This window comes from Mesoplodon mirus, assembly GCF_964341445.2.
Source record: "Mesoplodon mirus genome assembly, chromosome: 10".
NCBI classification, from domain to species: domain Eukaryota; kingdom Metazoa; phylum Chordata; class Mammalia; order Artiodactyla; family Ziphiidae; genus Mesoplodon; species Mesoplodon mirus.
The window spans coordinates 673,160-700,942 of NC_138986.1; the positions used below are offsets into that span (position 1 = coordinate 673,160).

At 41.6% G+C, this 27,783-nt stretch overlaps 1 protein-coding gene across 1 annotated transcript; it reads left to right on the forward strand.

The window, feature by feature from the left end:
• On the forward strand, positions 1-27,783 carry WDR27 (WD repeat domain 27). Its single transcript, XM_082634038.1, has 8 exons — positions 1-153; positions 7,078-7,170; positions 10,717-14,641; positions 14,785-14,905; positions 16,411-16,606; positions 24,263-24,319; positions 27,060-27,157; positions 27,733-27,783. The coding sequence occupies exons 3-7, from the start codon at positions 14,458-14,460 to the stop codon at positions 27,060-27,062; spliced, it is 561 nt and encodes a 186-aa protein (XP_082490164.1). The 5' UTR covers positions 1-153; positions 7,078-7,170; positions 10,717-14,457; the 3' UTR covers positions 27,063-27,157; positions 27,733-27,783.

Genomic DNA, 27,783 nt, shown 5'->3' on the forward strand with positions numbered 1-27,783 from the left:
TCTCGCGAGAATGGCGAGGTGGTGAGGGCGCCGAGCTGCGTGGGCTCGTAACCAGGGCGACGGGGGCGGGGCGCTGGCCCTACGCCGCAGGGTGCTCACCTGGATTGCGCGTCCACTTGGCGAGTTCAGCGTCAGGTCCCAGAGGATCCCCAGGTGAGAAGCAGGTGTGCCCGAGGGACCGTTGTCCGGGCACCTGTTACCTGTTCTCTGTTTCTCTTAACTGTGTTACTTCTCGAAATGCTCCTAAGAGAGGCTTCAGACTGAAGTTGTAGTTATATTCAGGATTTATTTTGTTAATTTGGAATATGGTGTTAATGGAGGCCTGTTGGCCATTGGAAAAGATTCTCCCAAGAAAGATTATGTGCATTTTAGTATCACACTTTCGTGTTGATTCCAATTCCTGTGTTTCATTTTAGAACTTAATGAATCACTTTTGTGGAAACAGGTGGAGTGTAAATATTAAAAACAGGCAGTGACCCTTGTGCTCCTTTCTACAGGACCTGAACTCTGCTAAGTAGCTACAAGATGTGGGTTGGTCATGTTGCTAAGGAGATTGTCATGTGTTGGGTTAAAGAATGTGTCTGTTGCCGCATTGAATAGTTACATTTGCTGTCACCTTTGGGCATGTAAAAGAGACATGACAGACTTAAGGCTGATTATTTTGGGGGGGTTGATTTGCCTGAAGTTAGGAGAAGTTGTATCCAGGTGGGTAGTTACTGGTTGGGGTTGATGATGAGATGGCAGTAGTGGACCTCAACACTTCCTCCTGCAACAAGTATCTGGTTACCTGTGACACCCACTGAACCGGGGCTGTTCCAAGTTTAACATTTTCCTGTCAAGGAAGCATATCAGACTGGAATACAAGAGAGTGTGTAGGTTATAGAGATACATCTGGATCTGTTTTAAATCATTGGAAAAGATTGACTTTAAAACTTTAGCATCATTACTGCTATTGGTAGTCAATGATTTGTGCTTGCCTAACAAGTCATGGTGGTGTGGACTGAAAAAAATGCACAGCCTAAAAGCTGAGACTTATGTTTTATTCGGTGGACATTCTGAGGACTTCAAGCTCAGGAGACAGGACTCTCAGATAGCTCTGAGGGACTGCTGCGAAGAGGCAAGGGGGAAGCCAGGATATGTAGGAATTTTTGTAACAAAGACCAGGTAGTCGGAACATCAAAAGATTACTGTTAGTTAAAGAAAACCAGATATCTCAAGTTAAGGAATTTAGTGCTTTTCTATGTATGGGAAGATGCAAGAGTCTGGGCTCACTGAAATCATTCTTTGATATGCACTTCAGCTACTGGGGGCCAGTATCCTGTGTTTTCTCATCCTGAGTCCCCTCAGGGTGCACCGTTGGGATGCTGTAATGTGATGGTTTGATGGCTGCAACATCCTGTGTTTACTGATATGGCAGGCAACATTCTTCATTCACATGGCATAGAAGTACAAAATTTGTGTTTCAAGAACCACAGGTTTGTAAAATCAGGCTTTCCTCAGCCTGACCAACAGAAAGAGTATATCAAATTTTTTTTTTTAAATTAAAGCAGCTAAATATAAAGAGTAGTAATACCTTTTAAAGTGCTTAATAACTTAGGAAAGGACTTAAAGTCACGGGAATGCCTGAGTATAATTTGGTAGTGTTCCCATACCTCCGTGATCAGCCATTGCTCCATTTTTATACTAGTTCTGTCCTCAGAGGAGCTAGAATTAGAACCTGTCTCTGGTTCTGGCGAATGTGGAGAACTTTATATTTTCTTTTGCTACAAAGTAAGCCATTAAGGGTACTTTAATTATGGTGCCTGTGGGCACTCAACCTGCTGTCTGACTACCACACTGTGTTTTCCTAACTCAAGAATAAATTGGCACATCTCTGGCTGGCTTAGCTGCTAAAAGAGAAAGATTACGATCTTTTTTACTCAAAAGGGAGTAGTTTTCTCTTTCTAAAAAATATACCTATACACATTTATACAAAGGAAAATAAAAACAGAAGATGTGCAAGGTTTTAACAGTGGTGCCCCTTTTTTTTTTTTTTCTAGTCTGGATTTTCTAATTTTGCGCAATTTACATGCTCTGCTGTATCAGTGAAAGGGTCTTGAATATACAGCCTCTAGCTGTCTGGGGTTTACTGACTTAACTTTAAAACAATAGTCTCTCTAGCAGCCACTGTCTCCAGATTTTCCTAAGGTGCTTCTGTAGCCTGAGATACACAAGAACCTTATTAGAAACTAACTGTAGTGTGTCCTCTCAGACTTGTTCCTGTGATGCGCATATTGGACTCTTACATTGATTTTCCCCGGGGAAGACACAGCAAGGAGGGGAGGTAGGGAGGGAAAGGCCAACTCTATTATTTTTGCACTGTTTAAATATTTTGCATTGTATTGCTTTTGTACATGAAAAAGGTTAAAGGATTTCTGTCAGTGTGGGTAGACTAGTGCAGAAGCAAAGGACCCTGAACAGATAATAGCATGCTTCCTGCCCACAGGGTCCTTGTGGCTGTTCAGGCCGGATGCCACTCCTCAGCATCTCTCCACCTGGTGGTTCCCTCCTCAGTAGGCCCTCCAAGGCCTCTCCATCTAGCCAGGGGGTGGGGGGAGGGAAGAGAGTCAGGTGGGAGGGTTTTCTGGGCTGGGCTTGTAAGTGGCCTGCATTGCTTATCCCACATACTCCCTGATCCTGCTGCCCTGGCCAGAACTCAACCACGTGGTGGCACTTAGCTCCAAGGAAGCTGGATCTTGTAGTTTCCAGAAGGGAAGGAATGGCTTGGGGAACAGGGGCAGCCTCCGTTATCTGACTAAAGCCAGAAGTCCGCTTTGGCTCTGAGCCCACAAGGAGAACCCACCTCCTCGGGGCACAACCTGGGCAGGGCATTCAGCAGGACACAGAGGACTCTCAGCATGCACTGCTCTCCCCGTCAGGCCCGGACATGGTTCCTCATGGTCCAGTGACCCATGAACTGCTCCCCATCCAGAGACTCTCCCCTTCCTAAGGGAGACAGGTCCATAGCAGTGCTGAAATCAGGTGGAGTGGGTGTTGGAGGAGTTTCCCAAGTGGACCTGACTCTACTGCCTGGGGACCGGACGGTTGTTTTCTGAAGCCTTTGGTCCTCCTCTCAGACCCCTCAGACCTCTCATGGCCTCGTGTAAAGTGGTCTGTGAGAAGGGGGCTGCCATGGTCCCCCTCCTGCAGCTGTGAAGATGGGGGCCCAGAGATGCTCAGGCCTAAGCAGTCAGCCGTCGTGCCTGCTGTGCCCTTTCTCTGGCCTCCTGGCTCTCCCAGGAGCGTGTGGGCTCCTGGCTGTGTTCATCCCGTCAGCTCCACCTGCCAGCCGGCAGTTCTACCTCAGTCCCACCGGGTGTGCTGTTCAAGCCTGACTTCTTCTTTTCTCTGTGTGTACTTGCTCTCTTGTCTCTCTTGAAACTGAATGGCTGAGACCTGGAGGTTATGTACAATTAAAGGCTTGAGTGAGAAGGTAACCATCCTTGACCTGACCTTTCCGGGAAGGCTGAGTCTAGATGGTCCCTGGTCTCTTTCGAGCTTTGAGGGGCAACCCATTCCAGTTTGCCTCCCTGAAGCCCCCAGGCTTCTGGATACTTTCTGTTTCCACTCGCTTCAGCTTGCTTGAGCCAACTTTAAGCGTGGGCTACCAATGCTGGTTCTTTCCCATCATTTCCTTGAGGGCTACAGGATCAGAGAGAGGGGTCTGCCTTCCAGGTCATTACAAAGTGGAGTTTAGCCAGATGCTCTGTACAGCACCGTGGACCATCTGCATACTGGGTTCTGTGTGCGTCTGGGCAGGCTTTTGCAAATAATCTCACGTTTCAGTGCCTGACACAGTAGAAGTTCGTTTCCTGCTTTTCAGCACTCCAACCCAGTGCTGCTGGTCAGGTGAACACTACTGGGTAGCAGCTCAGGTGACCAGGTGCTTTCCACTAAGCGCCCTCTCTCTTGGTGTTCTGGTGGACGGAGGCTCGTGCTGGTGGGGCTGAGCCTGTGCGTAGGGCTGCAGCTTCTCCCTGCATTCAGCTGGGTTGTGCGACTTCCAGAGAGGCCGGGAAATGTGGTTTGGCTCTAGGGAGAAAGTGGAAGGGTTTTTTGGTGAAAAACTAGCAGGAGAAGATGGCGTACTAGGAGGCCGTGAAATTCACATCTCTGCACAGCTGGGGCGCCAACCGGGCACTGGTGGGGACCACGGACACCAAAGGGGATGGGAGGAACCCCGATCGACTGGTTGTTTCAATTATAGTTTTATTTTTCCTAAGATATTTTTTATCTTGCGAATTTTATTTTGTTTTATATTCTTTGATATTGTACTGCTTGTTTCCTTCTTCCTTTCTTCCTTTCTCCCTTTCTTCCTTTCTTCCTTCCTTTCTTTTTCTTTCTTTCTCTCTCTCTCTCTCCCTCCCACCCTCCCTCTCTCTCTCTCTCTCTTTCTTTCTTTCCTTTCTTTCTTTCCACAAAGCTTGTGGGATCTCGGTTCCCAGGCCAGAGGTCGGGCCCGAGCACCTGTGGTGGGAGCTCCGAGTCGAAACTGCTGGACTGACAAGAGAACCTCAGACCCCAGGGAATATTAATTGATGTGAGGCCTCCCAGAGGTCCTCATCTCAGCACCAAGACCTGGCTCTATCCAACTGCCTGCAAACTCCAATGCTGGACATCTCAGGCCAAACAACCAGTAAGACAGGAATACAGCTCCACACGTCAGAAAAAAAAAAAGGAAAAGAAATGACAGAAAAATATGTTACAGACAGAGGAGGAAGGTAAAAACCTACAAGACCAAATAAATAAAGACGAAATAGGCAACCTACCTGAAAAAGAATTCGGAGTAATGATAGTAAAGATGATCCAAAATCTCGGAAACAGAATGGAGAAAATACAAGAAACATTTAACAAGGATCTAGAAGAACTAAGGAGCAAACAAACAGTGATGAACAACACAATTACTGAAATTAAAAATACTCTAGAAGGAATCAATAGCAGAATAACTGAGGCAGAAGAATGGATAAGTGAGCTGGAAGATAAAATGGTGGAAATAACTGCCAGGGCACAGAGTAAAGAAAAAAGAATGAAAAGAATTGAAGGCAGTCTCAGAGACGTCTGGGGCAACATTAAACACACCAACATTCGAATTATAGGGGTCCCAGAAGAAGAAGAGAAAAAGAAAGGGTCTGGGAAAATTATTTGAAGATATAATAGTCAAAAACTTCCCTAACAGGGGAAAGGAAATAGTCAAGTTCAGGAAGTGCAGAGTACCATACAGGATAAACCCAAAGAGAAACACACCAAGATACATATTAATAAAACTATCAAAATTAAATACAAAGAAAAAATATTAAAAGCAGCAAGTGAAAAGCAACAAATAACATACAAGGGAATCCCCATAAGGTTAACAGCTGATCTTTCAGCAGAAACTCTGCAAGCCAGAAGGGAGTGGCAGGACATATTTAAAGTGAGGAAAGGGAAGAAGCTACAACCAAGATTACCCTACCCAGTAAAGATCTCATTCAGATTTGATGGAGAAATTAAAAACTTTACATACAAGCAAGAGTTAAGAGAATTCAGCACCACCAAATCAGCTCTACAACAAACGCTAAAGGAACTTCTCTAGGTGGGAAACTCAAGAGAAGGAAAAGACCTACAAAAACAAACCCAAAACAATTGAGAAAATGGTAATAGGAACATAAATATCAATAATTACTTTAAATGTAAATGGATTAAATGCTCCAACCAAAAGACACAGACTGGCTGAATGGATACAAAAACAAGACCCGTACATATGCTGTCTACAAGAGACCCACTTCAGACCTAGGGACACATACAGACTGAAAGTGAGGGGATGGAAAAAGATATTCCATGCAAATGGAAATCAAAAGAAAGCTGGAGTAGCAATTCTCATATCAGACAAAATAGATTTTAAAATAAAAACTATTACAGGAGACAAGGAAGGTCACGCTATGATGATCAAGGGATCAATCCAAGAAGATATAACAATTATAAATATTTATGCACCGAGCATAGGAGCAACTCAGTACATAAGGCAACTGCTAACAGCCATAAAAGGGGAAATCAACAGTAACACAATCATAGTAGGGGACTTTAACACCCCACTTTCACCAATGGACAGATCATCCAAATTGAAAATTAATAAGGAAACACAAGCTTTAAATGACACATGAAATAAGATGGACTTAATTGATATTTATAGGACATTCCATCCAAAAAACAACAGAATACACTTTCTTCTCAAGTGCTCATGGAACATTCTCCAAGATAGATTATATCTTGGGTCACAAATCAAGCCTTGGTAAGTTAAGAAAATTGAAATCATATCAAGTGTCTTTTCTGACTACAACACTATAAGACTAGGTATCAATTACAGGAAAAAAATTGTGAAAGATACAAACACATGGAGGCTAAACAATAGGCTACTAAATAACCAAGAGAGCACTGAAGAAATCAAAGAAGAAATCAAAAAATACCTGGAAACAAATGACAATGAAAACACGACAACCCAAAACCTATTTGATGCAGCAAAAGCAGTTCTATGAGGGAAGTTTATAGCAATACAGTCCTACCTCAAGAAACAAGAAAAATCTCAAATAAACAATCTAACCTTACACCTAAAGGAACTAGAGAAAGAAGAACAAACAAAACTCAAAGTTAGCAGAAGGAAAGAAATCATACAGATTTTAGCCTCAAAAGGGATGTTTTCCTGGCTGCAGGATAATGGGTTTTAAGCCTTTTCTCACTTATTTATAATAGCTCTCTAATTTTTAAGGATAGTGGATAAAGAATGTCACCTGCCATCCCAGTAAACAATGAACATTGTCTGCCATCAAGCCATCTGCCACGGTGCACACTGAGGGGACTCAGGATGGGGAAAACCAGGGTACTGGGCCTAGGTAGGTAAGGTGCATACCTAAGGAATGATTTCAACAAGCCTAGACTCTTGCATCTTCCTATATATATAAAAGCACGAAAAGCATTAACTTGAGATATCTGTTCTTTGTGACTAGCAGTAATCTTTCGTTGTTCGACTACAGGTTTCTTGTTCGTTTGTTTTGTTTTGTTTTTCAGCAAAAACTCCTGTATATCCTGGCTCTTCCCTGACCACTTTGGAGCAGGTCCTCAGACCCATGTGAGAGGCTGCCTCCCAGGCTATAGTCCTCAGTAAGTTCCCCAAATAAAACTTAACTCTCAACTTCTAGGTTGCACGTTTTTCTTCAATTGACAGGATGTTGATTATTTGTCTTTATTGTTTCAGATTTTTTCAATACTTATTTTATTTTATTTTATTTTTGAATTTTTGAAATTTATTTTTTTTTTATACAGCAGGTTTTCATTAGTTATCCATTTTGTACATATTAGTGTATACACGTCAATCCCAATCGCCCAATTCATCCCACCCCCACCCCCACCACTTTCCCCCTTGGTGTCCATACGTTTGTTCTCTACATCTGTGTCTCTATTTCTGCCCAGCAAACCGGTTCATCTGTACCATTGTTCTAGGTTCCACATATATGCGTTAATATATGATATTTGTTTATCTCTTTCTGCTTACTTCACTCTGTATGATAGTCTCTAGATCCATCCACATCTCTACAAATGACCCAATTTCGTTCCTTTTTATGGCTGAGTAATATTCCATTATATATATGTGCCATATCTTCTTTATCCATTCGTCTGTCGATGGACACTTAGGTTGCTTCCATGTCCTGGCTATTATAAATGACGCTGCAATAAACATTGGGGTGCATGTGTCTTTTTGAATTATGGTTTCCTCTGGGTATATGCCCAGTAGTGGGATTGCTGGATCATATGGTAATTCTATTTTTAGTTTTTTAAGGAACCTCCATACTGTTCTCCATAGTGGCTGTATCAATTTACATTCCCATCAACAGTGCAAGAGGGTTCCCTTTTCTCCACACCTCTCCAGCATTTGTTGTTTGTAGATTTTCTGATGATGCCCATTCTAAATGGTGTGAGGTGATACCTCATTGTAGTTTTGATTTGCATTTCTCTAATAATTAGTGACATTGAGGAGCTTCTCATGTGCCTCTTGGCCATCTGTATGTCTTCTTTGGAGAAATGTCTATTTAGGTCTTCTGCCCACTTTTGGATTGGGTTGTTTGTTTTTTTACTATTGAGTTGCATGAGCTGTTTATATATTGTGGAGATTAATCCTTTGTCCGTTGATTCATTTGCGATATTTTCTCCCATTCTGAGGGTTGTCGTTTTGTGTCATTTGTGGTTTCCTTTGCTTTGCAAAAGCTTTTAAGTTTCATTAGGTCCCGTTTGTTTATTATTGTTTTATTTCCATTACTCTAGGAGGTGGATCAAAAAAGATCTTGCTATGATTTATGTCAAAGAGTGTTCTTCCTACGTTTTCCTCTACGAGTTTTATAGTGTCCAGTCTTACATTTAGGTCTCTAATCCATTTTGAGTTTATTTTTGTGTATGGTGTTAGAGAGTCTTCTAACATCATTCTTTTACATGTAGCTGTCCAGTTTTCCCAGCACCACTTATTGAAGAGACTGTCTTTCTCCATTGTATATCCTTGCCTCTTTTGTCATGGATTAGTTGACCACAGGTGCATGGGTTTACCTCTGGGCTTTCTATCCCGTTCCATTGATCTATATTTCTGTTTTTGTGCCAGTACCGTATTGTTTTGATTACTGTAGCTTTGTAGTATAGACTGAAGTCAGGGAGTCTGATTCCTCCAGCTCGGTTTTTTTTCCTTCAAGACTGCTTTGGCTATTTGGTGTCTTTTGTGTTTCCATACAAATTTTAAGATTTTTTATTCTAGTTCTGTAAAAATTGTCATTGGTAATTTGATAGGGATTGCATTGAATCTGTAGATTGCTTTGGGTAGTATAGTCATTTTCACAATATTGATTCTTCCAATCCTAGAACATGGTATATCTCTCCATCTCTTGGTGTCATCTTTAATTTCTTTCATCAGTGTCTTACGGTTTTCTGCATACAGGTCTTTTTTCTCCCTAGGTAGGTTTATTCCTAGGTATTTTATTCTCTTTGTTGTAATGGTAAATGGGAGTGTTTCCTTAATTTCTCTTTCAGATTTTTCATCATTAGTGTATAGGAATGCAAGAGATTTCTGTGCATTAATTTTGTATCCTGAAACTTTACCAGATTCATTGATTAGCTCTAGTAGTTTTCTGGTGGCATGTTTAGGATTCTCAGTATCGTGTCATCTGCAGTGACAGTTTTACTTCTTCTTTTCCAATTTGTATTCCTTTTCTTTCTTTTTCTTCTCTGATTGCTGTGGCTAGGACTTCCAAAACTATGTTGAATAATAGTGGTGAGAGTGGACATCCTTGTCTTATTCCTGATCTTAGAGGAAACGCTTTCAGTTTTTCACCACTGAGAATGATGTTTGCTGTGGGTTTGTCATATATGGCCTTTATTATGTTGAGATAGTTTCCCTCTATGCCCACTTTCTGAAGTTTTTATCATAAATGGGTGTTGAATTTTGTCAAAAGCTTTTTCTGCATCTATTGAAATGATCATAAGGTTTTTTTTTGTTTTTTTGCAGTATGCGGGCCTCTCACCGCTGGGGCCCCTCATTTCTTCCTGGTTCAGTCTTGGAAGGTTATACCTTTCTAAGAATTTGTCCATTTTTTCCAGGTTGTCCATTTTATTGGCATAGAGTTGCTTGTAGTAGTCTCTTAGGATGCTTTGTATTTCTGTGGTGTCTGTTGTAACTTCTCCTTTTTCATTTCTGATTTTATTGATTTGAGTCCTCTCCCTCTTTTTCTTGATGAGTCTGGCTAATGTTTTATCAATTTTGTTTATCTTCTCAAAGAACCAGCTTTTAGTTTTATTGATCTTTGCTATTGTTTTTTTATTTCTTTTTCATTTATTTCTGCTCTGATCTTTATGATTTCTTTCCTTCTACTAACTTTGGGTTTTGTTTGTTCTTCTTTCTCTAGTTCCTTTAGGTGTAAGGTTAGATTGTTTATTTGAGACTTTTCTTGTTTTTTGAGGTAGGCTTGTATTGCTCTAAACTTCCCTCTTAGAACTGCTTTTGCTGCATCCCATAGGTTTTGGATCGTCGTGTTTTCATTGTCATTTGTCTCTACGTATTTTTTGATTTCCTCTTTGAGTTGTTCAGTGATCTCTTGGTTATTTAGTAACGTATTGTTTAGCCTCCATGTGTTTGTGTTTTTTTCCCCTTGTAATTGATTTCTAATCTCATAGTGTTGTGGTCAGAAAAGATGCTTGGTATGATTTCAATTTTCTTAAATTTACTGAGGCTTGATTTGTGACCCAAGATGTGATCTATCCTGGAGAATGTTCCATGCACACTTGAGAAGAAAGTGTAATCTGCTGTTTTTGGATGGAATGTCCTATAAATATCAATTAAATCTATTTGGTCTATTGTGTCATTTAAAGCTTGTGTTTCCGTATTAATTTTCTGTTTGGATGATCTGTCCATTGGTGTAAGTGAGGTGTTAAAGTTCCTCACTATTATTTTGTTACTGTCAATTTCCTCTTTTATAGCTGTTAGTAGTTACCCTATGTATTGAGTTGCTCCTATGTTGGATGCATAAATATTTATAATTGTTATATCTTCTTCTTGGATTTATCCCTTGATCATTATGTAGTGTCCTTCCTTGTCTCTTGGAACATTATTTTAAAGTCTATTTTATCTGATATGAATATTGCTACTCCAGCTTTCTTTTTTTTTTTTTGCAGTACGCGGGCCTCTCACTGCTGTGGCCCCTCCCACTGCGGAGCACAGTTCCCGGATGTGCAGGCCTAGCGGCCATGGCTCACGGGCCCAGCCGCTCCGCAACGTGTGGGATCCTTCCGGACCATGGCACGAACCCGTGTCCCCTGCATTGGCAGGCGGACTCTGAACCACTGCACCACCAGGGAAGCCCTCCAGCTTTCTTTTGATTTCTATTTGCATGGAATATCTTTTTCCATCCCGTCACTTTCAATCTGTATGTGTCCCTAGGTCTGAAGTGTGTCTCTTGTAGACAGCATATATATGGGTTTTGTGTTTGTATCCATTCTGAGAGCCTGTGTCTTTTGGTTGGAGCATTTAATCCATTCATGTTTAAGGTAATTATTGATATGTATGTTCCTGTTACCATTTTCTTAATTGTTATGGGTTTGTTTTTGTAGGTCCTTTCTTCTCTTGTGTTTCCTGCCTAGAGAAGTTACTTTAGCATTTGTTGTAGAGCTGGTTTGTTGGTGCTTAACTCTCTTAGCTTTTGCTTGTCTGTAAAGCTTTTGATTTCTCCGTCGAGTCTGAATGAGATCCTTGCTGGGTAGAGTAATCTTGGATGTAGGTTCTTCCCTTTCATCACTTTAAATATATCTTGCCACTCTCTTCTGGCTTGCAGAATTTCTGCTGAGAAATCAGCTGTTAACCTTGTGGGAGTTCCCTTGTACATTGTCATTTTTCCTTTGTTGCTTTCAATAATTTTTCTTTGTCTTTAATTTTTGTCAGTTTTATTACTATGTGTCTTGTTGTGTTTCTCCTTGGATTTATCCTGCCTGAGACTCTCTGTGCTTCCTGGATTTGGGTGGCTATTTCCTTTCCCATATTAGGGAAGTTTTTGACTGTAATCTCTTCAAATATTTTCTTGGGCCCTTTCTTTCTCTCTTCTCCTTCTGGGACCCCTATAATGCAAATGTTGTTACATTTAATGTTGTCCCAGAGATCTCTTAGGCTGTCTTCATTTCTTTTCAATCTTTTTTCTTTATTCTGTCCCATGGCAGAGAATTCCACCATTCTGTCTTCCAGGTCACTTATCCGTTCTTCTGCCTCAGTTATTCTGCTATTGATTCCTTCTAGAGTATTTTTCATTTCAGTAATTGTATTGTTCATCTCCGTTTGTTCTTTAATTCTTCTAGGTCTTTTTTATACATTTCTTGCATCTTCTAGATCTTTGCCTCCATTCTTTTCTGAGGTCCTGCATCATCTTCACTATAATTATTCTGAACTCTTTTTCTGGAAGGTTGTCTATCTCCACTTCCTTTAGTTGTTTTTCTGGGGTTTTACTTGTTCTTTCCTCTAGGACATAGTCCTCTGTCTTTTCATTTTGTCTATCTTTCTGTGAATGTGGTTTTCGTTCCACAGGCTGCAGGATTGTAGTTCTTGCTTCTGCTGTCTGCCCTCTTGTGGATAAGGCTATGTAAGAGGCCTGTGCAAATTTCCTGATGGGAGGGACTGGTGGTAGGTAGAGCTGGCTGTTGCTCTGGTGGGCAGAGCTCAGTAAAACTTTAATCCTCTTGTCGGCTGATGGGTGGGGCTGGGTTCTCTCCCTGTTGGTTGTTTGGCCTGAGGCAACCCAACACTGCAGCCTACCTGGCTCTTTGGTGGGGCTAATGGTGACTCTGGGAGGGCTCATGCCAAGGATTACTTCCCATAATTTCTCCTGCCAGTGTCCTTGTCCTCATGGTGAGCCACAGCCACCCCCTGCCTCTGCATGAGACCCTCCAACACTAGCAGGTACGTCTGGTTCAGTCTCCTACGGGGTCAGTGCTCCTTTCCCAGGTCCCGATGTGCACACTACTTTGTGTGTGCCCTCCAAGAGTGGAGTCTCTGTTTCCCCCAGTCCTGTCGAAGTCCTGCAATCAAATTCCACTAGCCTTCAAAGTCTGATTCTCTAGGAATTCCTCCTCCCGTTGCCGGACCCCCAGGTTGGGAAGCCTGACGTGGGGCTCAGAACCTTCACTCCTGTGGGTGGACTTCTGTGGTATAATTGTTCTCCAGTTTGTGAATCACCCACCCAGCAGTTATGGGATTTGATTTTATTGTGATTGCACCCCTCCTACCATCTCACTGTGGCTTCTCCCTTGTCTTTGGATGTGGGGTATCTTTTTTGGTGAGTTCCAGTGTATTCCTGTTGATGACTGTTCAGCAGTTAGTTGTGATTCCGGTGCTCTCGCAAGAGGGAGTGAGAGCACGTCCTTCTACTCCGCCATCTTGAACCCTTCGTTGTTTTTTATTTTTTAATGGTGTTTGGTAACCTGCAATCCATCTGAAATTCAGTTGTTTTTGCTATTATTTCCCAAGTGTTTGTCTGGTCCCTGAAAATTAAAATGGTCTGTTTCTTACACTCAGGGTGATATTCCCAGCTCAGCTGGCTGTCCAGAGTTCTGTCCTGGGCTCTGCTCAGCCTGTTGGTTAGAATTAGTTGGGATGGGCTGCAACTCAGTGCAAAGGAAAACCACATCTATGTCCTGGGAGAGACCAGCCCAAACCATGCATTTGGTCCCGAGGGTTGGCAAGTCCTCTTGGGGCTCAAGTCAGAATAAACAGTGTGAGTAGGTTTGTAGATGGCAGCTCCGAGCATGGTCACCTGCCGCTGTGGGCATAGATGCCAAGCCACTGAGGTGGCCCTGAGTGACAGAGCACAAACCCACGCGCCTCCCCTCAGTGTGTTTCCTTCTCTGCTGAGGCAACGCTTTCTGGGACCAGATGGGTTGTGAGGTTACATAAAAGCACCTGGTGGAGGTGCCACCCACCACGAGTCAGAAAGTGTAGATGTGGCGATTCCACTGACTAGTCTTAACACTTTCTAATTTTTCTGATTTTGTTCCCTGGAAAATGGGAAAAAATATAATCATTTTAAAGGGTTATTGTAAGAATTAAGTGGTATTATGTATTATTGATAAACACAAATCTACATGTTAATATCTATGAAAGTACTATTTGCAAATCATGGTGCTAAATTCTATAGGAACTACAGAAGAGATTAAGACAGTTGAAATAAGACACATACAACACAGTTTATCACAGTTTGATGGGTGGATTCTTAAAAATTTTGAAACAATTGTGACTTTTGATATATCATTTCATGTGTTTCTTGAAATGTTTATGCTTTCAAAACACAGCGGAAGGAGGCACAGTAGCTTCCTTTCATCCACTGGGGACACGTACACCCATCATTTCCACGTGCCAGCAGTGCTAGGCACTGGGTACTTTAAAATTATAAAACTTGCAAAGCAAATCATGGTAGCTTTGAAACACTTAGCTATTTTTTATATGAAGCTCACTGCTGTATCTTGGAAAATGTAAAATAAGTAAGTAAAACCAATCTGTAAATTAGGGAAGAATGTGCTTTAAAATATTGAACGCATTTTATTTTTGTTTTTCTCCAAACATCGCAGGCTTCTCAAGTCTTTCAAAGTCTCTGATTCATTACTACAGAGAATGTGTGTCCTGGGGAGATAGGGGGGTGCACAAGGCCTGACTGGGTCTGGTGTCTGGCCTTACAGGTGCTAAAATAAGGCCTTCTATCCACCTCCTATTGGAAGTGCTTCCTGCCTTCTTTGGGGTTATTCCCAACAGAGTTTCTTAGGTAACATGTTTTTGTTTGTCTGCTTTGTCTTGTTAAATCGTGACCCCTGCACCTGCAGGCTGGGAGGTGATTACAGCCCCACCCATCGACCCAGGTGTATGCTGGGGGGTCACCCTCCATGAAGTGGCCTGGGGAGTCTAGATCCATACATTCCTTGTCATGCGGGTGGGTGCTGCGTGGGAGCCCCAGCCTGAGGTCCCTCGGCCGGTCCCCGCTGACGGTGAACTTCCCACCGCCGAGGTCCTGCGCTCCTGCCGTCTCAAATTGTGTGCTGTTTCTTTTCACAGTTGGAATGAAATCAGGTAGTCCATTATTTAGGGCTCTCTGGTTGGAGATAACAGAATAGCCTAGACGAAGGGAAACCCCACCAGATCCAAGACAGAAGGAGTAGAACCACATGCTGGGACCCAGCGGCCCAGACCCAGTCCTGCTCTTCTCTACACAGCGCCCCCTCTGCGCCACACCCCCCACGGCAGCGTCCCGCTCGCCCTCGGCTTCCGCGTTCTTTGCCTCTGTGCTAATGGGATTCTGGCCCCCGAAAGAGAGAATCACTGCAATGTTAGCAGGTAATCCACCAGGTGTCCACAGCAGATTATACTTTTAGGATTGGCATGACCCTTCACTTGCTGGGTGTTTGAGGGACAAATCTGAAATTCCCCACGAAGAAAGAAAGGGCTGGGCATGGATTGGATATGAGGGCAAAAAAAAGGAAGGAATTAATATTCACTCAAGCTTTGTGCCTGGAAACTTGGAAACTAGGAAAACGGTTGTGCAGTTAAGAGAAATGTGGGGACAGGAAAGGTCTGCAAGGGAAGGAGAGGGTGGGAACTGAGGTGTTGGCTGACCTTCCGTTGTCCTTGCAGAGCCACTGACCAGGCTCTCTGGGCCAGACCCCCGGCCTGGGCTTGGCTTTAGCCCCGTCGAGCCCACCCAGCCCCTCTCGACTCTGACCCCCGGCGCTGCGGCCAGATTGACGTGTGCATTTCCAGCCGGGCAGCCCTGATTGTCTCAATTCTTTGTTCAGCAGCCTTCAGTATCTCCCTAGGGTCACCTGAGCATAAGGATGAGCCCTGCTCTGCGGTCTGTTCAGTGGCGACCATCCCAGGATCTCCCCTCGGGAGCATCAGCTGCCCCCACTTCTTAGCCCCACCCCATCTCTGCTGGTCACTGTCCAGAGTCGTCTTCTGTGTTAACTACCACTTCCCCCATGAGGCCTGTCGAGGCCGAGTCCACACAGCCAGCATGGTGACCACATGGCTGGGTTCTTTGAATCTAAACAACCAGCTTGGTGACCGGACGGCTAGGCGCTTTGCTCACGACTTCGTAGCTGAGGCTTCAGGTGTGTCTGGTGCCCATGAGGCGGTGCGGAATCAGGGGTGACCCAGGGCTACTGCCGCGTGTGTATAACCTGGTAGCTGTTACGAAGTTACTGCCTGTGAAGTGGGACAGGTCTGAGACTGTTTTCATTTCTGTCCGTGTGTCACCGATTGATGCTTTATAAGACACAGCCAGTGAACCGGTGGTTGTATAAGCCGAGATAACCAACTTTAACGACCTAGAATGTTGTGAACTAGTTGAGCGAGTCCCAGATGCGCAACGGGTATGGATTTGTTTTGTAGTTCACCACTGCCCTTGTTCATCAGTGTAGAACATAACTTTGCATCTTAGTCGTTGGTAACAGTCTTCGATTTTGGTCGTGGCTCTCTGAAAGCACTTATCGGTGCCGGTGCTGGAGCATCGTTTGGGCCTCGCGAGGCCTCTGCGAGGGTGGCGTTCCCTCCGTCCCCAGTGGGGGAGCAGGCGCTCTGCGTCGAAGCAAGTTCTGCTCAGTGGGAGCCGTGGCGCTGGAACTGAGGTCTGCTTAACTTGAAAGCCCGTGGGAGCAGTGAGCAGTCGTGACAGGGAACCTCTGGGGTGTCAGTGATTTTCTTTTTCTTGGGGGTGGGGAGGGAAGACGAGTCACCAGGTGTGACGTGTGTGTGATCATATTGGTAATTATGAGTAAACAACAGACTGTCCTCTGCATGAAATACCATATCCATAGTCCTCTTATATGTACTTTGTGTTTCAGGTTGAAGATGGAAGAACCACAACAGATTTTCTCCACGAATGATGGCCACGTAGGTGATGTAGTCGTGGAAAAATACCTGGTGCATTCCAAGAAGTCCGCATCCCACCTTCAGCTCACCTGCAGTGGGCAGTCCTGTGCTTTCCCCTTAGATGGAAACGAACTTTGTGTATGGGACACCAAGGAACCTCCTCACCAGGTATTTAAAAAGTTATACGTGTTTGTTTGTTAAGTCACAGAAATTTTCCATCAAGCTCTGTTTCTCTGATGCTCTTTGGGTGATTTTGCCCTTTGTGGATTCAGTTCCCAGCTATGGGAAAAAAATGCTAACAAAACAAAGCATATTAAGTTTTGACTTTTAGGAAATAAACTGGAATCACTTCATTTAAAAATAAATTTAAATAATTTAAACTCATTTAAAATTTCTTCTTGAATAAGAATATAAACAAGAAGAGGTTCTTCTTAACACAATCAAGACAAGTTGAACTTTTAATTTTAATTGTAGATTTTTAATACAACATTTAAGGGAGTTTATTGTGTTTATTGCAGAATCTTTAACATCAAACTGATAGAGTTTTAAAGACATCAGTTTTCTTTCTAAAGATTATTTCATGACTAATATAATTATCTTAATACTCTTAAAAGCAGGTTTTATTGTAAGAAATAAAAAAGCAAAGTCTATCAACATTTTTGGTATTGGGATAGTTTTTATCTTCATTTTGGGCTTCAGGAGTTTGAGAATAGTGATTACAGTACATACAAACCAAAACTGTACTTGCTTTGAAATTTTCTTTAACTTTCAATTATGCTGGCAATCACTTTACTAATAGTGGAAGCTGTTCATCATTGCTGAAGGGAAATCTGTATTTTGATTTCTTTCCCACTTAGTTAAGAGAGGTTTTTATGTGTTTCTTCAACACAACTTGCACTGATGAGTTGACCCTACATTCTGATCTCTGGCTTGATCTCTCTTGTTTTTTTATCGAGCGTAAAATACTTAGAAAAATGTGTCCCAGGTGTTAAGGTGCACATTGTAGTGATAATAACAAAGTGAACACAGCCGGCGGCCACCACCCAGGTTCTGCCTCAGCTGGTGCTCCCTTCTCTCTTCCCCAAAGGTGGCTCTGGCCCCACTTCTAGCACGTAGCTTTGCTCGTGTTTGAACTTTGTATAAATGGTGTCACACGTTACACATTCTTTTTTGCTGGTCTCTTTGGTTTGCCATTATGCTTATGAGATTTATCCACGTTGCTTGTTTTCATTGCTGTGCAGTATTGCGTTGTATGGCTAGACCACACTTTATCCGTTCTACTATTATTGGAGGTTTGGTTGGTTTCCATATTTTGATTGCTACATTCTTTTATATGTCTTTTGACGCACATATATATACAATTGCTGAGTCTTAAGGAATGCATATATTTAGTCTAAAAGTTTAAGCTAAGATTTCCAAAGTGGTTGTACCAACCTGTCCTTCTTCACATGGTGGGTAAGACTTCCAGCTGATCCACATCCTCACCTACACTTGGTCCTTTTAATGTTGTCCCTTCTGGTGGGTGTAGTGGTACTTAATTATTATTTGCAACTCCCTGATGATTAATGAGGTTTAACTCCTTTGTGCACATTTATTGACCATTTGGACATTCTCTTTTGTGATATATGTGTTCAATCTCTTGCCATTTTTCTACTGAATTATCTTTTTCCTATTGATTTGAAGGGGTTCTTTATGTATTCTAAATATAAACTTTATATTAGTGTGCATTTTCTAGAGTTTTATGTAAGTGGAATCAGGCAGCTTTTACTCGTTTTGTCTGGCTTCTTTCACTTAGAATAATTATGTTGAGATTTATCTACATTGTTGCATGTATCAACAGTTTGTTCCTTTTTTATTATTGAGTGGTATTCCATTGTATGGATATACTGTAATTTGTTTATCCATTCTCCTGTTGGTGGACGTTTAGGTTATTTTCACTTTTGAATATTATAAAGAAAGTTGCTATGAATATTTGTGTGTCTTTTGTTTTAGTAATGTCAGTTAGATCGAGTTGGTTGATAGTGTTCTTCTAGTCTTCTGTTTATGACCACCTGCTCTGTCAGTTATTGAGAAAAGCATATTGAAATCTATGACTCTAAATGTGAATTTGTCTATTTCTCTTCTATCAGTTTTGCTCCATGTATTTTGAAGCTCTGTTATTAAGCATGTAAATGTTCAGTATCTTTATGTCTTCTTGGTGAAGTGACTCCATTAACATTATGAAGTGACATGCTTTATCCCTGGTAATATTTCTTACTCTGGAATTTTGGCTACACATTTCCATTTGGATTCTACTTTTTACTTGCTTTTTGTATTTTGAGGCCATTATTTTTTAAGAGCAGTTTTAGGTTTACAGCAAAATTGAGGGGAAAGGTACAGAGAGTTCCTATGTACCTGTGATATGCACCCACACATGCATATTTTCCCCCGTGCTCAGCATCCTCCAGATGGTACATCTGTTATAGTCGATGAACCTACATTGACATTGTTTTCACCCAAAGTCCATAGTTTGCCTTAGAGTTCACCCTCTGTGTTGTACATTTTGTGGGTTTGGACGAGTGTATAATGATATGTACCCACCACTCTAGTACCATACAGTGTTTTCACTGCCTGAAATTCTTCTTTGCTCTGCTTATTCATACCTCCCTACCCCCATCTTCTGGCAACCGCTGATCTTTTGCTGTCTCCAGAGTTCTGCCTTTTCCAGAATGTTGTATGTTGGAATCATACAGATTGGCTTCTTTCTCTAGTAATATGTATTTAAGGTTGCTCCATGTCTTTGCATGACTTGATAGCTCATTTCTTTTTAGTGCTGAATCATATTCTATTGTCTGGATGGACCAGAGTTTATTTATTCATTCACCTACTAAAGGACATCTTAGTTGCTTTCAAGTTTTGGCAATTGTGAATAAAGCTGCTATAAACATAAATTTCTGTGCAGATTTTTGTGTGGACATAAATTTTCAACTCCTTTGGTAAATACCAAGGAGCAGGATTGCTGAGTTGTATGATGAGAGTATGCTTCATTTTGTAAGAAACTCTAATAAGGTGGCCACACCACTCTGCATTCCCTCCAGCAAAGGATGAGAGTTCCTGTTGCTCCACATCCTCGCCAGCATTTGGTGTTGTCAGTGTTCTGAATTTTAGCCATTCTAACAAGTGTATAGTAGTATCTTACTGCTGTTTTAATTTGACTTTCCCTGATGACATATACTTTTCATATGTTTACTTGCTATCTGTATATCTTCTTTAGTGGGATGTCTGTTAAGGTCTTTGGCCCATTTTTAAATTGGGTTGTTTATTTTCTTGTTGTGTCTTAAGAGGTCTTTGTATATTTTGCATAACAGTCCTTTATTATATATGTCTTTTGCAAATATTTTCTCCCAGTCTGTGGTTTGTCTTTTTATTCTCTTGATAGTGTCTTTCACAGAGCAGAAATTTTTAATGCTAACGAAGTCCAGCTTATTAATTTTTACTTTCATGACTCATGTCTTTGGTGTCTTATCTAAAAAGTCGTTGCCAAACGCAAGTTGTCTAAATTTTCTCCTATGTTACCTTCTAGAAGTGTATAGTGTTCTCCACTGTATTGCCTTTGTTCCTTTGTTAAAAGTCGGTTGACTCTTTCTGGCTCTCTGCTGTCTCCCAGTGATCTGTTTGTCTTTTCTTTTGCCAACATCACTCAGTCTCAATTGGTGGAGCTTTGGAGTAGCTTTGAACTCAGGTAGATCAGTCCTCCAGCTGTGTTATTTTACAGTATTATGTGGCTGTTCTCGGTCTTTTGCCTCTCCATGTAAACTTCAGAGTAAGTTTGTTGATTTCATTCGGATTGCATTGAATCTGTAGATTAAGTTGGGAAGAACTGACATCTTGACAATGTTGAGTCTTCATATCCACAAACATGGAGTATCTCTCCATTCATTTAGTTCTTCTTTGATTTCTTTCAACGGAGCTTTATAATTTTACTCATGGTGATCTTATGCATATTTTGTTAGATTTGTACCTATTTCATATTACATTACATTTTTGCTAATGTAAATGTTATTGTATTTTTAATTTCAAAGTCCACTTGTTTAATGCTAGTATATAGGAAAGCAACAGAATTGTATATATTAACTTTGTGTCCTGCAAACTTCCTACAAATTGCTTAGTTTCAGGAGTTTTTTGTTCATTCTTTTGGATTTTCTACATAGACAATCATGGAAACATCTGTGAACAAAGACAGTTTTACGTCTTCCTTCTCAGACACTATTCCTTTTCTTTTCTTGTATTAGTGCATTAGCTAAGACTTCCAGTATGATGGTGAAAGGAGTGGTGAGGGGGACATCCTTGCCTTGTTGCTGATCTTAGTGGGAAAACTTCTAGTTTCTCACCTTTACATATGACAACTTTTGACATTTTGTAGCTATTCTGTATTATGCTGAGATACTAGAATACTGAGAGTTTTTTTTTAATCATGAATCGTTGTTGGATTTTTAAAATGCTTCTTCTACCTTTATTGATGTTTTTGTATGATTTTTCTTCTTTAGCCTGTTGGTATGGTGGATTAGTTGATTTTTGAATGTCGAACCAGCCTTGCATACATGGAATAAATCCCATTTGGTCATGGTTTATAATTCATTTTATACATTGTTTAGTTTGATTTGCTAATATGTTAAATATTTTGTTGAGGATTTTTGCATCTCTGTTTTTGAGAGGTATTGATCTGTAATTTTCTTTTCTTGTCATGTCTTTGTCCGGTTTTGGTATTCAGGTAATACTGGCTTCACAGAATGAATAAGGAGGTATTCCCTCTGTTTCTTCTGAAGTGTTTCCTCTTATTTTTCTTCTATTTTCTGAAAGACGTTTTGGAGAATTGGTCTGATTTCTTTCTTAAATGTTTAGTAGAATTTACCAGTGAGCCCATGTTGGCCTGGTGCTTTCCGTTTCAGAAGGTTATCAATTATTGATTCATTTTCTTTAACAGATATAGGCCTAGTTAGACTACCTACTTCTCTTTCTGCAATGTCTAATCTGCTTTTAATCCCACTCAGTGTGTTTTTCATCTTTCATTTTAGTTTCCATCTCTTGAAGTTAGAATTGGGTCTTTCTAAAATATATGCTAAGCCTCTGTTTAACCTTTTGAACATATGAAATGAAGTTATAATGACTGTTTAAATGTCCTTATCTAGTAGTTTTGACACCTGGATCAGTTCTGGTTTGGTTTCAAGGTCTAAACGACTTGTGGGTGTTTTCCATCATTTCTTATTTCTCTTGTTTTTTGACCGAATGGTCTTGTCTCCTTGAGTACCTGATTGTTTTTGATTGATTGCTGGACATAATATATGAAAAAAAATACAGCTAGTTTGAGGCTCTGTCACTTAGCTTCTTCCAGAAAGAATTTATGTTTGCTTCTGGTAGTTGGCAAGTCGTGGGCACTAGCAACCCCAGATGACCCTGATCCAGTCAGGGATTGAGGGGACTCAAAGGTGGGTCCAGGTCTTCCCTGGTGGTGCAATGGTTAAGAATCTGCCTGCCAATACAAGGGACACGGGTTCGAGCCCTGGCCCGGGAAGATCCCACATGCCGTGGAGCAACTAAGCCCCTGTGCCACAACTACTGAGCCTGAGCTCTAGAGCCCGCAAGCCACAACTACCGAGCCCACGTGCCACAACTACTGAAGCCTGCACGCCTAGAGCCTGTGCTCCGCAACAAGAGAAGCCACTGCAATGAGAAGCCCGTGCACCACAATAAAGAGTAGCCCCCGCTCACCGCAACTAGAGAAAGCCTGTGCATAGCAATGAAGACCCAACACAGCCATAAATAAATAAATTAATTAATTAGAAAAAAAAGAAATTATGTTCAACTTTAAAAAAAAAAAAAAAAAGTGGGTCCAGTGCTTGTGAGGGCTCTTATGTTTCCAGTTCATCTTCCCTCCTTGGTCTGGTCCTTTGGGTTCCTGCTCTAAGCCTAGAAAGTTTGGCAACATACCCCTCCCTCCCACCTGAGTAGGTTGTGTTCTTTTTTTAAAGCAGCAATTTATTAAAATCCACTCATAGTGTTTTGTTGTTTTTTTAAAATTATTTGTTGTTTATCTGAAATTCAGTTTTAACTGAGTGTCCTGTATTTTTATTTTTAAAGTCTTTATCGAATTTGTTACAGTATTTCTTCTGTTGTTTTATGTTTTGGGTTTTTGGCCATGAGGCATGTGGGATCTTAGCTCCATGACCGGGGATTGACCCCGCACCCCCTGCACTGGAAGGCGAAGTCTTCACCACGGGACCGCCAGGGAAGTCCCCACCTGTAGTGTTTCAAAGAAAACAGTATATAGAGTCTCCACCTTAAGGGTATTGAGTCTGTTCTCAGAAGTACTTTGTAACGGGACGGAATTCTTTCCTCTTCTCCCAGTAAGATCCTTTGGTTTATGCCCTGAAATGATGCATCTATTTACACCGTTTTGTGCCTCCAGCCCAGTAAATATCTCACTTCTCAGATGCTCCACTGGAATTGTCAGGAGCTGCCTTTTGTAGCTCGGATCCTTCCCCTCGCTTTTCTTCTTCTCTGATCTTAATAATGCATTGCCTTCGTTACTCTCTGATGTCTTAAAAATATTTTTTTTTGCAAAATTTGCCTGGTTTTTCTTGTCCTTCTCATCAGGAGGTTGGTGCGGATGAGTTAGCTGTGGCCGGAGGTGGGGCTCTCCTAGGCCTCACGTTTGAAGCAGAGCCTTCACAGCAGAGTGCCTGCTGTCCACTTGAGGTTGGCTTGAGAGCACCTCAACTTGCCTTGGGCGAAGCGCCCCACGTCCATGCAGATTCCACCCCATCCTCCTCTTGTGTTTCCTCTCTTTCTTACGCCATTATTCACCTAAGATTTCAGCCTATGAAGCTGACTGTCTTGGCTTTTGTCCTTTCTTCCATCCCTTTGGTCCATTGGTCATCCCTCCCATTTCCACCTCTGCCTCCTTAGCTCAAGCCTATGCTGTATCTCCTTTGGAATATTTTGGTTTCCACTGTATCCTCCACTCTGGTCTCTCTTCTGTACTTGCAGAAATTTATGTTCGTGAAAAACAAATCTGGTCATTGCATCCCTCTGCTTGTACACTGCTGGCCTCTAACTCCCCAGAGCTCCATCTAGGCTGTGTATGTAGTTGTCAGGGCATTTGCACCCTGACCCAAACTTCCTCTTGCTTCGTCTTCTTTTTTTTTTTTTTTGCTGTACGCGGGCCTCTCACTGCTGTGGCCTCTCCCATTGCGGAGCCCAGGCTCTGGACGCGCAGGCTCAGCGGCCATGGCTCACGGGCCCAGCCGCTCCGCGGCATGTGGGATCTTCCCGGACCGGGGCACGAACCCATGTCCCCTGCATCGGCAGGCGGACTCTCAACCACTGCGCCACCAGGGGAGCCCTCGCTTCGTCTTCTTAGTTTACTTGGACCAGCAGTTTCTTGAACACACTTTGCTTCCCCAGCGACCCAAATGCTCTCCTCCTCTTGTCAAATCCTTGTTATTTTCCTTATCCTTCAATATTTAGCTGTTACTCTTCTGGCATGGAGTGGGGATGCAATATGCATTGTTTAATTAATAAATAGAGAAGAAACAGAGGGAGGATGTAATCACTTGTGTGCCATTTGTGATCCTGAAAAACAGTGAAATGGTTTACATGAGAGAGTAATTTAACAGTGCATGAACAGCAGTTTTAATAGATGAAGTTGAAATGACTGTATGAAATAAATATGTTTGAAAAACTCAATGCATTTAGTTCCTTAGGATTGAGGTTATGTTATGTTCTTCTGTTTTTTAAGTGTTTTCTATAATCTATGCTTTTTCTGTTTTTTGTTAATTTCTTCAGCTGCTAATCTTAAGAGGACACCATCAGCCAATCACCGCCGTGGCATTTGGAAACAGAGTGAGTCCGCTTCTCATCTGTTCTGCATCACAAGATTATGTCATAATGTGGAACCTGGATGAATGCAGACAGAAAGTGCTTCAAGGAAAAGGAAAATTTTAAACACATTTAAAAAGTGCACAAAGGGAATGACTCGTTCTCAAATAAATACAGGAGGGTTTGGAATCATTTTTGATTCCTTTAACCTTGAAACCAGGTGTCTAAGCTAGAGGTTCTGTGTAGGAAGCAGACCAGGCCATTTGAATCTATTGACCTTGGCTGTATGTGGAGCTGACATCATAGGCTCATTAGTTTTCATCTCAAGATTGTCTTATTTTGAAATCTGTGATTTTTATGGAACTCTGAAAGCAGGTAGACAAGTTGAAATATTCTTTCCTTACAGAGACAGTGGTGAATCTATAGCTTAGAGTGGGAGACAGACCAGGAACATGTAAACAAGCATACAGTTGTGGGTAGTGTGGTAGAGAAAGGAAGCGCAATGCTGGCAGGGAATGCGGGCAGGACGCGCTCAGTGCCGTGGACTCTGCAGAGGCAGCGCTTGGGCTGGAGGAGGAGGAGAGTCAGGGCAGGAGCCATTGTTTGAAGAGCTGAGAACCAGCCTGTAGGTTGGAGCTTAGTGATGTTAGGAGAATTTTATCAGATGAAGTCAAAAAGTTAGGTGGGTCACAGAACTAGAACAAATAATTTACAATCTGTATGGAAACACAAGAGATGCTGAATAGCCAAAACAATCTTGAGAAAGAAGAATGGAGCTGGAGGAATCAGGCTCCCTGGCTTTGGACTATACTACAAAGCTACAGTCATCAAAACAGTGTGGCACTGGCACAAAAACAGACACAGAGATCAGTGGAACAGTATAGGAGCCCAGAAATAAACCCACACACCATGATCAATTAATCTATGACAAATGAGGCAGGAATATACAGTGGGGAAAAAGATAGTCTCTTCAATAAGTGGTGCTGGGAAAACTGGACAGATACATGAAAAAGAATTCTCTAACACCATAAACTCAAAATGGATTAAAGGACTAAATGTAAGATCAGAAACCATAAAATTCCTAGAAGAAAACAAAGGCAGAACATTCTTTAACATAAATCATAGAAATATTTTTTGGATCTGTGTCCTAAGGCAAAACAAAACAAAATAAAAATAAACAAATGAGACCTAATTAAACTTAAAAGCTTTTGCAAAGCAAAGGAAACCATCCACAAAACAGAGACAACCTACGGAGTGAGAGAAAATATTTGTAAATGATGTGACTGATAAGGGATTAATATCCAAAATATATAAACAACTCATACAACTCAACATCAGAAAAACAAACAACCTGATTAAAAAATTTATATTTTTCCAAAGAAGACATACTGGTGGACAACAGGTACATGAAAAGATGCTCAATATCACTAATTATTAGAGAAATGAAAATCAAAATCAAGAGATATCGTCTGGCACCTGTCAGAATAGCCATCATCAAAAAGAGCACAAATAACAAATGTTGGTGAGGACGTAGGGAAAATGAAATCCTTTTACTCTGTTGGTAGGAATGTAAATTGGTGGAGCCACTGTGGAAAACAGTATGGCGGTTCCTCAAAAAAAAAAAAAAAAAATGGAGCTACCATATGACCTGGCAATTCTGCTCCTGAGTGTATATCCAAAAAAATCAAAAACACTAATTTGAAAAGACAAATGCACCCCAATATTCACAGCAGGATTATTTACAATAGCCAAGATATGGAAGCAACCCGAATGTCTACCGATAGATGAATGGATAAAGAAGATGAGGTACATATATACAATGGAATATTACTCAGCCATAAAAAGAATGAAATTTTGCCATTTGCAGCAACATGGATGGATTTGGAGGGCATTATGATCAGTGAAATGTGTTAGAGAAAGACAAATACTGTGTGATCTCACTTATATATGGAATCTAAAAAATAAAAGAAATGAATATATATAACAAAACAGAAACAGACTCACAGATGTAGAGAACAAACTAGTGGTTATCAGTGGGGAGAGAGAAGTCTTGTTGAGACTTGTTTTGTAGCCCAGCATGTGATTTATCTTGGAGAATGTTCCACGTGCACTTGAAAAGAATGTGTATTCTGCTGTTTTTGGATGGAATGTTGTAGATATCTATTAAGTCCAACTGCTCTATTGTGTCATTTAAGACTAATGTTGCCTTATTGATTTTCTGTCTGGATGATTTGTCCACTGATGTCAGTGGGGTGTTAAAGTCCCCTACCATTATTGTATTGTTGTCAATTTCTCCCTTTATGTCTGTTAATATTTGCTTTATATATTTACGTGCTCCTGTATTGGGTTCATGTATGTTAATGAGTATAATATCCTCTTGTATTGCTCCCTTTATCGTTATATAATGCCATTCTTTGTTTTTTTTATAGCCTTTGTTTTAAAGTCTGTTTTGTCTGATACGATTACTGCTACTCCTGTGTTCTTGTAGTTTCCTTTGCATGAAATAGCTTTTTCCATTCTCTCATTTTCAGTCTGTATATGTCTTTAGCTCTGAAGTAAGTCTCTTGTAGGCAGCATATAGGTGGTATTTCATGGTTTTGAATAAGAGTTTATATATATATAAATTCATGTATACATATATATAAATTTTATGGAATAAAGTTATACATGTAAACAGGGAAACATTCACCTTGTTTCTAGTTTATTTTTTATTTCTAATGCCACTTTGGGCTATCTCAATTATTTTCTCTTATCTTCCTTAAAGTAAGGAGCACCCTTTGGAGAGTCCTCTGTCAAGCAGGCTCAGCAAGCAGTTTGCCGTGGCCCACGACCAAGCTGCCATGCTCTGTGTTCAGTATTCAGGTATGCTAGTCCAGCCGGAGCCGTGCTTCTCTGCATTTGTAAGAGTCTCTTATTCTGCCCACTGTTCCATTTTAGACAGATTTTTAAAATCTTGGTTACTTGAAGTTATATGACGCTGTTTGAGTCAATATTAAGAACAAAACTCACTTCCCCCGGAACGTTATTAGGATTAGCCCAGAGCGTCTGTGTGTGCCCTGCAGTCCCTGCAACATGAGCACTGGGTCCAGGCCTGCACTCTGTGTGTCGCCATCTCCTCCATAAGCTCCAAGGGAGCCTGGCAGGAGGGCTGCACATAGAGGCTTATGCATAGACAAAGAGAAGCTGCAAAATAGCCACCAGCTGTCCCCTGGAGGCCTGGTCTTCTGGTTCCTCAGTGGGTTGAGCCCTTCCTCCCCCAGGTGGAGTAGGGCGCTCAGGGCCGGGCACTCTTGGCCTCGTGGCAGCACTGGGACGTCAAGTGCATCAGAATGCCTTTAGTTCCTTTCTGGGACCTCAGAAGTTTTCTCGGTGAAGTTTGGAAGAAGTCGGGAGGCTGTTTCCATCCAGGCAGCTTCACTCTGAGCTCTTCTTTTCAGGAGTGAACATCATTTCTGCTCCCTAGATTTGCTCACCGGTGAGAACATGCC

Bases quoted from the DNA above. Each gene is read 5' to 3' on its own strand.
- WDR27 (XM_082634038.1), top strand. From the start codon at position 14,458: ATGAAGTGGCCTGGGGAGTCTAGATCCATACATTCCTTGTCATGCGGG. The intron at 14,642-14,784 runs GTAGTCCATTAT...TTCTCTACACAG, and splicing joins CACAGTTGGAATGAAATCAG to CGCCCCCTCTGCGCCACACC. The intron at 14,906-16,410 runs GTAATCCACCAG...TTTGTGTTTCAG, and splicing joins AATCACTGCAATGTTAGCAG to GTTGAAGATGGAAGAACCAC.